The 12,507-nt window shown below is 39.6% G+C and overlaps 1 protein-coding gene across 1 annotated transcript in view; it reads right to left on the bottom strand.

Annotated features, from left to right (window-relative positions):
* Window positions 1-7,270: 7,270 nt before the first annotated feature.
* The window catches only part of LOC124260602, a 28,193-nt gene continuing 22,956 nt past the window's right edge, over window positions 7,271-12,507 (bottom strand). Inside the window, exons 7-9 of the mRNA XM_046694923.1 lie at window positions 11,132-11,185; window positions 10,180-10,258; window positions 7,271-7,299 (exon numbers count right to left, since the gene is read on the bottom strand). Coding sequence (XP_046550879.1) covers window positions 7,271-7,299; window positions 10,180-10,258; window positions 11,132-11,185 — 162 coding nt within the window. The remainder of the gene's footprint in view (window positions 7,300-10,179; window positions 10,259-11,131; window positions 11,186-12,507) is intronic.

Here is a 12,507-nt window from a genome sequence, read left to right as displayed (position 1 = left end):
ATTAAGGGTTGAATTTGAGAATCAAACAATTTAAAGTATATACTATGTGTTAAAACGCCTAAGTTCTGAGATACAGCCATGAGGTTGATTAATGCTTTCTTGGCTCGTGATGTCAAATAAGTAACACTTTTCTTGAAATTCATTGTATGGGTAAACAGTACACCCAGATAAGTATAGTGATTAGTAATAGTAATGAACTTTACATTTAGGGACCATTTCTCATTTTTTGCAACAGGGCCTCCTCTTCTAAAAATGACAACATTTGTTTTGTCAAAATTAACTGACAGTTTCCAATCATGTGTATAACGTTCTAGGATGTTAAGTTGATTTTGTAGTCCAACAATAGTATTTGATACTAGGATAACATCGTCGGCAAATAGCAAAATCAATATTTCAATCATGTCGGGAAACATTTGTATTCCATGTTTTCTGCAATTTGTAATTTCAAGATACAATTCACTTATAAAGAAAGAGAACAAAATTTGGACTTAAAATACAGCCTTGTCGAAGTAGTCGATGGTATCATCCCCACAACGTACACGTTATTTTATATTGGAATACATAGATTTTAGAATATTATACATTTTGCCTTTAAAACGAGCCTTTCGTAAACATGACCATAATTTATGCCGATCAACAGAAGCAAACGCTTTTTTAAAATCAACAAAAGCCACATACAATTTATGTTTACGGCACGTTAAGCATTTTTGGATAATTGCGTATAAGGTGAATATATGGTCACAAGTACAATAGTTTTTTTCTGAAGCCAGCCTGAGCCTCTGGAATTAGATCATGCAGATTAGAACTATTTTGTAATTCTTGTATTCAATATTGATGTAAATATTTTTCCAAGGATGCTCATTAAGGAGATTCCTCTATAATTATCTGGATTATCAAAGCAGCCTTTCTCGTGTATTGGAATTATATAATTGAACACGACCGGCTTTTTGGAAATATACAACTTTCGAATATGGTATAAAAACATTTTTGGAGAAAAGGTAAAAGCTCTGTCGTCGAACATTTTATCATTTCAATTATAATTTGATCAGGACCTGGCGATTTACCATTCTTTAAGTTAGATATAGCTTCCCTTATTTCGATTTCTGAAATGGGGGTGTCTAAAATATACATGTCAGGCAAAGCGTCCGTAAAATCACGCTGTGTATCAATGTCATTAAAAACGGATTCATTCGAGAAAACATTCTTGAAATGAGTAAGCCATTCTGTTTTCGAAATGTTTGATCTTGGACTTGACGGTTTTCGAAATGTCCGAAGCAGTTTCCAAAATTTAGAAGGAGAGTGTATGGAGTCAGTAAGTGTTTGTACCTTTTGTATAGAAATATCAGTCTTATATTTTCTGTAGCAAGCTTTATACAAATGTACTTGTTTCTCAGTTTGCAAAAATGTTTTCTGTTATGGTCATTCACACTAGACCGTTGATGGCCATAATATGTAAATTCACCACTAATATCACCGTATACTCTACCATTCACTATATACAACTGGAGTACATAACACACATCTAATAGCATTTGACCAAAGCTGTTAACAACAGTGTCATGAGATTTACAATCATCAATAGGATAAGACTCTTCATCATCAATAAAATGCATGTTATTGTTTGTGTTATGATCATCATCAACTGTGACAGGTACATTGTTCAACTCTCCAGTGCGTGCATTCATATCTCCACACAAAACTTTATATGAATAAGATAGTTCTTGTATATTGTCTAAAAAGAAGTGTTCAAGCTGTTCAATGTTACATTTGGAAGTTTTGTTCTTATAATACGTTGAACCTGTTGGTGGGATATAAGTGCAAAATAGATTGCCATCTTTGTTAGTGGAACATAATTGTTTTGACAGTTTTAACCAAATAAAATTATCTACATCACATGTCATTTGTTTGTACATCTTTCTAAAACGTTCATGAATACATATACACTCGCCACCTGAAAGACGTCCACATTTAGACAATTTGATATCATAACCATCTAACCAACTAATATTTAACATATCCTGGACAAATGTCTCCACGAGACAAATAATATGAAACTTGCGAAGATATGAAATAAAATCAGTGTGATCAATTTTATCAGATCACCCATTGATATTCCAACACAAAAACGTGAAGTTTGAGTCGTTAACATCATCCGAACTATAGCCAGTGTTACCGGTGTTCGCGTTCGGCGAGCCCTGTGATAAATTAACCGGGCCTTGGCCGCTATCCTATTGAGCCCCGTTCATGTTAGTGGCAGTTTCTTTTTGGGGTCGATGTTGTGTCGTTCTAAGTGGGGGACGGACTGAACCCTGTTTTTTATCACTTTGAACTCCCACAAGCTTTCCATTCTTAAAATAGCCGAATTGTCCTGTCTCCTTAAGGGCTTGAAGTTGTTGGCGTTGGCGAGTTGTAAGGTCGCTTGATATGCCGTACCCAATCTCCCTTAGCACCGGTCTGGCTTTGAGGGCTCGAACCTTGTCCTCGGAAACTTTCTGTTTAACGATAATAGGGCGTGGCTTTATTGCACCATGACGCTTGATTCCAAGGCGGTGGGCTCTAATGACGTCAGACGTTTGACAGGTTTTAAAGGTCAAGTACTTAGTAAATAAAGACATAATTGTGTCCTTACACGCCATCGACTTTTCACCTTCTGCTTCAGGAACACCGTGTATTACAATGTTGTCACGACGACTAAAAGATTCGAGTTTATCAATTTCATCTTCCATCTTGGATAGACGTTTCTGAAAACTCTCAACTCTTCCCGAGACAGCATCGAGATCATCGTACATAACGTCATAGTCATGTTTGGTTGTTTCAATAGTTGTTTTTAGTTCTTTCACAGAATCTTCCAACCTGTCACATCTCGATACTATAGTTTTCACTTCACATTTCAAATCGTTCATTTGCGAGGATAGATCTGATTTTACGTCACGTAATTCTGACAAGATAGCGTCCCTAACATCTTCAAGTGAGGTAGGCCCGGGTTCGGCTCAGCATCGTTTGCACACATTATAATCTGTGTTATAACACTCGCTGGTCGCGTGTCACCTCCGAGGAGACACATTCCACGTGCAATCCGAGTGTGGTGTATAAACAAAACCGGGTCACAGGTAGAAGTGGTGACGTCACATGGGGTACACAAAAGGATATTTTCTTTGGGTAAAAAACTGCCAAAGTTCACTTTTTCAAGACAGCCAAACACAGCATTTGATGTCAAAAGATGTATAGAAAATAGAAATGCACAAATGAGTATTCTGAAGTGGACATCTGTCCCCGACACGAAAGGCGAGTACTCACTCTCATGTTGTAACATTACTTGTTACTGAGTTCCACTGGGGTGGGAGAAAGATCCAATTCTGGCCCGATAGACATCAATAGACACCATTTTTGGCACAAAAGATGTTCACTGTGCACCAAGAGCAACTTTGTCGTCAGTTTCAGTCTTCATAAATCATACATTAGAATATATTTTTCGTAAATTGTCCTCAGCTTTGAGATCGTGTTGTCGTTACCAAGGGACGTTACTCTCTCCTTTTGCGCGCGCTAACTTGCGATATGCGAGACGGGGCCCAGCTTACTTCCGGTACCAGATTTCCGGTGACAAGGGTGTATTTAAGAACGAGGTCTGGTTCCAATTTGCGCGACCGTCAAATAGGACTTCACTAGACCGGACCAAGTGCATAACCATTCTTGGCTGTCACAGTTGCTGACAGTCGTAATAGTTGGCTAATTTTGGGATGGTTAGATCGGAACCCTGGCCTTCGGCGTGACGAGCCAATGCTTTAACCCCACTGGGCTACCCCATTCCCACCCATCCCACCCCCCACTCCCAAACCCATCCCCCCAAAAAAACAAAATAACAAAAAAAAAACTACGGTACGGTTGAGTAGAAAGGTCAAAAAGACGTCACGGTGAATACACAAGCTTCTCGGGTAATTGCGTTTTTATTCAAACCATTTCACAAATGAAATAATTTGGTGTATTACAAGTTTGATACTGCCAAAATATTTTACCCTTCATTTGAACCGATACACATTGGTTGGGACCGCCATTTTCCTTAAGCTTAGACTCGAATTTAGTGTATGTTTTTTCAGATCCATCGATCCATTGGTTACCACGCAGTCCGATCCAAACTCTCTTATTACCAAACCTTGACTGAAGAGCACCAAGGATACCTGCAAGCAATAGCGAGTTTGCGTGTACTCTGCTTTAAACCGTTTCGTTTTCAGATAAAGAGTTGATTTGCCTTTGCATGTGTTTGTGGCTAGTGCTATCGATGGAATTCTGACTATCTATGCATGCTCATGATAAAGGCAGGAACGATGATGATGATCATGATAGTGGTGATGGTGATGATGATGATGATGATGATGATGATGATGATGATGATGATGATGATGATGGTGGTGGTGGTGGTGGTGGTGGTGGTGGTGATGGTGATGATGATGATAATGCTGATGGTGGTGGTTGTTTGTTTGTTGTTGTTGTTTTATAATCGTTGTTCGTTTTATGCATTTCGACGAAAATATAGAGGTGAATTCGGGACAATAAAGTTCGTTATACGCTCGTTGACACACTGTACCCATGTGAAGACTTCGGCGGGACAGGCGAACGCTTTAACCACTGGGCTACCCCATCGAAACTTCCCACGAGGTTACGAACCGACTGAATTTATGTAAACCACCGACGGAATCCAAAATCCCTAAACGATTGTTTTTTCATTGGCAAACATACGTTCATAATCGATTGCAGAAAAATCAAACGGAAAATAATATATTCATTGTACTAACATGAAATGTGAGTTTTGGATCGACAGTAACCGACAACATGCACGTCCTAGAAGCATATCTTTTAACATAAGCAAAAAGGTGATGCTGTCGTTTTATCGTTGTTTTGTTGAAAGTATTTTGACTTTTTCAATTCAATGCTGGTATGGCTCTCTTAATATCAAAAGCAAATCTTATCTTAACCACCGATACCAATTGCCCCGTTTTAACACAAAAAGAGTTCGAAATTATTTTATTCCAGCAAGTATTCACCCTTCAAATGACTGTTAACTTTGTCTGTCTATTGTGTTGTTTTGTGTATTCTTAACCTTTATGTCATTTTTAATATTATATCATGTGACCACTTTCAAATGTAAAGAGAATTCCCCTTGGGGTAATACAGTATTGTCATTGCCATATTATACTTACTTTTCTTTTTTAAGTGCTGTTGAATGATTTTCATTCGAACGTGTGTATTTCCAACAGCTAATCTACTTCCCTCCTTGTTACACGTACTCTCCGCCGATTGCCAGGTTGCAAATTTCTGAATACTATTATGCAGTCGAAGACATAGACATGGCGGAGGCTTCCCTTTGTATACGTGCCTTTTGTCGAGGAATCTGGTAAGAGTGTAAGGCTTCCGACACGACGCTGTAATGAAACAAACGCAAATAATTGAGTGAATGAGTCAGTTTAGTTTTAGGCCGCTTTCAGCAACATTCCAGCAACATCACGGCGGGGACACCAGAAATGGGCTTCACCCACTGTACCCATGTGGGGAATCGAACCCGGGTCTTCGGCGTGACGAGCGAACGTTTTAACCACTGGGCTACCCCACCGCCCCCAAACGCAAACAAGACCATTGTGTGTTTATTGTGTGACCAAATGGAGGATAGTGGGTGGTTGCTTTATTTGTTATTTAGCGCCGGACGCAGCAATATCCCAGCTATAAAGCGGTGATCTGCAAAAAATCGCGTCAGGACAAGACAATCCATTTTATCTTACCTCGCACATAAATGACGCTTTCTGATTGGCTGAGCGCTCTTCTATTATTTTCAATGTACCCCGCTTACAAGCGAGTAACATTTCATTGTACCCCGATGTCAATGGCAACTCATTTGGTAGACCCGTGAAGATCCGGGGTAGAATAGGTCTTCAGCAACCCATGCTTGCCACAAAAAGCGAATATGCTTGTCGTAAAAGGCGACTAACAGTATCGGGTGGGCAGGCTCGCTGACTTGGTTCACACATGTCATCGAGTCTGGACCAGACAATGCAGTGATCAACAGCATGAGGATCGATCTACGCAATTGATAGTCGCCTTTTACGACAAGCATGGGTTGCTGAAGATCAATTCTAACCCAGATCTTCACGGGTTGTGTTAACACGAGAAGCCTGCAGTATAAACACGGGGATTGTGACTGGTGGGGGTCTTTGACGAGTTGATAGTATGCAGGAGGTATGTAATAGCCTTGGTCACGGTTGATTGATGGTTGGAGTCTTTTGATGTAGATAGCTTCTTGGAGTTTCCTGATATAAAAAGTCTTTGTGGCTGGTCGTTAGGGTTTTGACTCTGTCCCACTGGATGCTGTGGCCAGGATTGTCACAGATTTCGTGTGATAGTGTTGATTTGGAGTAAAGTCCTAATACTGAGGTCTGATGCCCTTTGATTCGGGCTGTGTGAGGTTCAGGTTCAAGATGAACGTCAAGACTGTTATCAAGGCTATTTCATACCTCCAGCATTCTATCAACGCACCAAAGATCCCCTCGGTCATAATCCTTTTGTGTATACTACAGGCCTCAGTAGTGATACGATAACATGTGTCAACCAAGTCATTGAGCCTGACCACCCGATCCCGTTGATAGCCTCTGGCGACAGTCATGGTTTTCTGAAGTTCTAACCCGGATGTTCACGGGTCTACAGTCATCCCTTGTGGAAACTCAGTAAAATATACAATAGTCATTGAATTGGCCACCAGCCTGCATACGGATTGTGATTTTGTTTCTAATGAGACAACAGTCTGAATTAGATATTTCTGTGCATTGTTGTGTTGTTCTTCACAAGAACATCGCGAGACACGTAAACGTGGAATAACAATTACGAGGAGATAATTCGGAAACAGAAGTGTCCCCAAATAAATGTAAATCCATGGAGACTCATTCACAGTCATTTTGTCAAAAATGCAACCTATGTCTTTCAATCTTCAAGTATTACGTATTTACAGATGACTGACAGAAGTATTTTACGGAAACATCAATATAATATCGAACTTTCTTTTCAATAGCGTACGTCCCAACTTCTAAAATGCCACTCAAAGAAATGAAAAAGCTGCATGATGATAGTGGCAGCTGCAACTGGGTTACACATGTGCGTCTACTTCTATTCCGAACTGGATTTTCTTATGTTTGGATTACGCAGGAATGTGGGAATATTGAAACATTTATCAAGATATTAAAATTCAAAATTGCCATTCTAGGATAACATCATCATCTTTTCTAAAAGACTATGGAGCAATCAAGTCCACCCTGGAACCTGAAAAATACATATTAGAACTGTGCCATAACAAGGACCTTATACGCATTTTATGCAAATTCCGCTGTTTAAGCCATAAACTGAATGTTTAACAACAACGTTATAGTAATAATATAAATTTCAATGTACTGATGACAAATGTGATTTTAATGTTACACAAGATGAATTTCATTTTTTACCTGTGTGTCCATTCTATTCTGTACACAGAAAACTGTATTTACCTAGTTATTACCATACCTTTCCATCAAGATTAAAATTTAAACAACTTTTAACAACAACAAATGCACATCTATTGAAGTCTATTGCAATATTTCTAAAGCGTAACTTGCCTGTATGAAAATGAACTAACGACATTGCTTTATCTGTCCATCCGCACAATATTGTAATTACATGTTTGTACTTTTGGCCATGTGGCCTCAAATACTGAAAGAAACATATTCTTCTACTCAGAGAAAATACCGAGATATGTTTGACGGAATGGCATTAAGAGTTTCATACTAAACTCTGATCATTGAAAACATACATAATTAAACATTGGCTTTCGTCTCAAATAACGGGTTTATCTCATCTTGGGCCCGGAACGGATAATAAATTCTTTTATTTCGCGAGTGCGACATTTTTATACAGATTCCTGTACCCTTGTCAAGCAGGATCCTGTTCAATAGCGTACGTCCCAACTGCTTAAATGCCACTGTGATCATTGAGAACATACATGAATAAACTTGGGCTTCATGTCATCTTGGGATCCGGAATATTTATTTCTTTTTCGTCACCAATGACAATATTGTTGACTGATGACATTGAATTTATTTCTGAATAGGCCAGAGGCCAGTATACAAGTTACAATTCATATTGCAATAATGATAATAATGCACATGCAATAGGCACATCTCCAATGGTACTGGGTACTGAAAACTAAATGAACAGTATTGTCTGGTGACAGAATGTTAACAACAAATAAGGATATAAGGTTAGCGGCTTGGTCATTTTGCAAATACTATTTTGCACTTACGTTTTCGAACTATAGTCCTACAAATGTATTTGTGATCGGATGTTGGTACAGATTGCAAGTCAACACAATGGCAGCGAATGGAATAATATTATAGGCGTAGTCTTATAGGTGTTTTTCACAGTTTTCTAGTTTTTCTTAGCATACATTTCATAACTGCCTCTTTCTTTAAGGATATGATAAACAAACTTAGCTAACTTCAGAATATTATTTTTGGACTTACTTTTCAGAAATTGTACAAACTTGTACATACTCGGATTTTGATACAAACTCTTGTCTAAATACAACTGTCTATATTTTACATACCTTGGACAAACCATTACAACATGATACTCATCTTCCAAACAACTAGTACAAAAAGGACATACTCTATTCGATATATCTAACTTACTCCACCGTCCCTTTTCTACTAATAGCATGTGAGAACTTAATCGAAATCGCGTTAAGGCTTTTCTATATTTAGCTATTTCTATCCTACAGAGATAGCGTTCAAATTCAAATGTTTCCTTGATGTGTAGATACAATCTAGTGTCGCTAGGCGATAAAAGCTGATATCTCCACATTTGGATATGGATATCATTTACTCTTTGTCTGAATTCATTTAAAAAGCTAATCTTACAAGATACAGTTTGCGACAACCAGTCATAACCAAACCCGTATTGACATAATACATCTCTCAGTAAAGTAAGTTTTACATTCTGGATTGACTATAGACATTTCTAACAAGGCATCATATACAACACGTATGTATCTATGATTTTCACAGTTAATGAGTTTTAACCAATAATGTAAGATACGTAATATTCTACTTGTGTACAGAGGCAAAACACCAAACTCACCATATATAAAACTTGATGGTGTGGATATCTTAACTTTCAGCAATTTTTTCAAGTACGTTAAATGAATCCGTTCAACAGCGGGTGCCTACATAAAGCCCCAGACTTCACACCCATAGTTCAAAATAGGTATAACAAGTGATATTAACAATTCATATTGTTAGCTGACTTGGATATAGGGTTTATGACTAGTTATTCTATATAACGTAAATAATGCTTTGCTAGCTTGCTCAGACAATATTCCTTGAGCCTCCGAAAAACTACCCGAGGGGGTAAAAACTGTACCCAAATATTTAAAGCTATTAACAATTTCCAATTGACTACCTGCATAATTCCAAACGTCTCTCTTAGCCAATTTACCACCCTTTCGAAACACTACAACCTTAGTTTTGTTTACATTAACTTCTAAACCCCATTGTTGGCAATATTCACGTAGCAAGTCTAGGCCCTCTTGGAGACCATGGACAGTTTCACTAAATAGTACCATATCATCGGCAAACAACATGGTGATGACTGATGGTGCGACAATAGACAGATTGACAGAATGGCCATCAACCTACGCACCTGTCCTTCTCAGGAGCGACGACACCATGAATACGTTTCGGTTCAAAATAGGGGCTGTTCGGATGGCCTAGTGGTTAAAGTGTTGACACGTCGGAAAGAAGACCATGGTCTATTTCACTACATGGGTACAATGTGTGAAGCCTATTTCTGTTCTCCACTCGCTACCCCCTATCCCCTCCCCAAATCCCAACCTACCCACTGCTACCGATTCTAAATCGGATCTTCATGCATATATTGGAATGTTCAGCCTTTCCATTGGTCTACTGCTTGTCGTAGATGGCTATCGGGATCGGGTGGTCAGACATGTATACGTGGTTGATGCATGTGGTATGCTCACTGCGTTCGATTTCCATGTTCACTGGAGTGTCTGGTCGTATATACAGGCTGAATATTGCTGATTGCGGCTTTAAAAAGACACAGAGAAAAGATTCATCTACCCGAAATCCTGTAATTTAACCTGTATTAACCTACCTGGTGGTTGGCGTTTATTTCCTGGTTTTAGTCTTTTCTTGGGAAGGCCTTTCCTGTTGGTCACCTTTGGCGTCGTTCTCTTTTGAAGAACATAAGAGTTGAACTGTCTTGCTACAAGCTACTGATTAGTATTATTATGTTTTACTGATTAAAAATAGTACGCAGCAGAGAGGGTTTCGGTAATCATGGTACAGTCAGGCTTGCATTATAAGGCTCATCGTCAGCTCAGGGCCCTTGCCCTTCTACACGCAGCCAACACAGCCAATGGGACTTCTCCCAGTAATGAACCTATCAAGGACTTTCCGGAGAATATGAAGGCTCCCAAACACTGCAGCCTCCTGCATTACCCACAGTGTCAGAAGGCCTCTGCACCAGGTGGAGAACCCGGGCACGCACTCTCCTGATCTGCGCCAAGAGATCAGGTGGTACAAAACCAAGGACACCGTGAACAATGGGGAGCCTGACGATAGTGTACTTGGAATGCAAGCGGGATATTTCAAAGGCGAAGTCCGCATATTTAGCATGCTTTTCCTGAATTTTGTCAATCACGTTGCTGTCAAAAGGTACAGAAAATTCAATGATATAATGAATTCACTGGCTTTATCAAAAAAGCCAAGGTCAGGTTGGTTTACAGGAATTCGTCTTCTATGTAAGAGATATTAAGCACTACGTAGCAGATAGTAAGTCCTACGTAGAAGATAGTACGTCCTAGGTAGGAGATATTAAGTCCTATGTAGGAGATAGTGAGACCAAAATTTTGTTCACCCTGGCCCTACTTCGCTTCCGTACTTTAATTTATTTTGTTATTCTATATAAAATAATCGTATTCGCTCTTGTAAAACCAACCCTGGTTATTTGAGAATATAATGATTTAATGTTTACATAACTAAATACATACCTTTGGAGGGATACCCAATGATCGCCCAGGTTATTTTTTAGGAATATACATTACCTTCCGCGGAGATTTGGGTGGCTGGCGTTTCACAGGGGATCGATTCTTCGTTCTCTGAAAACGCAAAGGGAAATAATAATAAATTCATCAAATATTCTAAGGCCGTTAATTCAGTCAACAAAATTGCCTTTCATGATGACTTTATAAAACACTTTGAGCGTCTGGAGTGTTAAGACATTTTGAATTGCATAACAAAATGTTATTTTCGTTTCGGCTATGACATACGTACGGTAGGATAATAAAAATACTGAACAGCAACAGAAACGCAAATCTGGCTTTTTGTCAATTTTGTTAATAGAAGACAACCCAAATTATGTCTAATCATTTATTCTAAAGAAAACACTGTCAATGTAACAGCTAAAAGTTGCTGTTGACATTGAATTGCAATAAGTTCAAATTGATCACAGTCCGTCAAATGGAGATACCCCCTGAACGCGAAAAGTGACAGTCTCTTTAGTAGCGCGTATAGCCACCTTGAGATTGCACACAGGCCGTGCAACGTGGCCTCATTGAGTTCACTAGAGACTGAAAGAATGCCTGAGGCAACTGGTTCCGCTCAAACACCAATCTCTATTCCAACTGTGCAAGTGTGAGTGGCTGTCTACCTGCAGCAATCCTCCATCCAATTTCGTCCCAGAATGTTCAATTGGAGCCATATCCGGGGAAAGAGACGTTAATGTTGTTCTGAGCCAGATAATCCATCGACACCCTTGCTGTGTGAGGGCTGCAAACGTCGCTGGCGTTGTTGACGTGCCAAAATTGGCCCCACATATGGCCTTCGGCAGTGGATTCCAGCAGCCCGAAGACGACGCCTAATCGTATCGCTTGGCACTGCTCCCCTTGACCCAAGAACTAAGGCTGCTGTTACTGTTGCTGCTTGAGTTCGGTTCCTTAGATGAGTGACCCGGATGAACTGATCTTGCGCATGAGTTGTCACTCGTTGCCGTCCGGTGCGGGGAAGATCAGCAGCAACCCGCTTTGCTGATGACGTTGAGCAAGTCGTGTAATGGTGGTCAGATGACAGCCCAATTGTCTAGCTACAGCGGTTGCAGCGCTACCTCCGTGTAACTTTCCAATGGCCATTCCCCTCTGCTAAGGTCGTTAGTCTAGGCATCATTTGTGTGGCGTGTACACCTCCTAGCGTCAATACTGAACTGTTTTTTGACACAAACCTTTATAAAGGATACCTCAGAGTGAAATGCATGCTTTTCATCCATAAACTTCGATGCACGTGCTAAAATTATGGTTTTGCTGCACTGTTGGTGTGTTTGTGCGAATATTTCGTATGGACGTGAAATTGCATGACATCATCTCATATGGGATCATTACGTCACTTAACCATGAACGTTCCATAAACATGAACGCTTACCTTCATG

The sequence above is a fragment of the Haliotis rubra genome, unplaced genomic scaffold, assembly GCF_003918875.1.
Source record: "Haliotis rubra isolate DU_JTF1 unplaced genomic scaffold, ASM391887v1 Scf77, whole genome shotgun sequence".
NCBI lineage: Eukaryota > Metazoa > Mollusca > Gastropoda > Lepetellida > Haliotidae > Haliotis > Haliotis rubra.
This window is presented reverse-complemented; position numbering and strand designations above follow the sequence as displayed.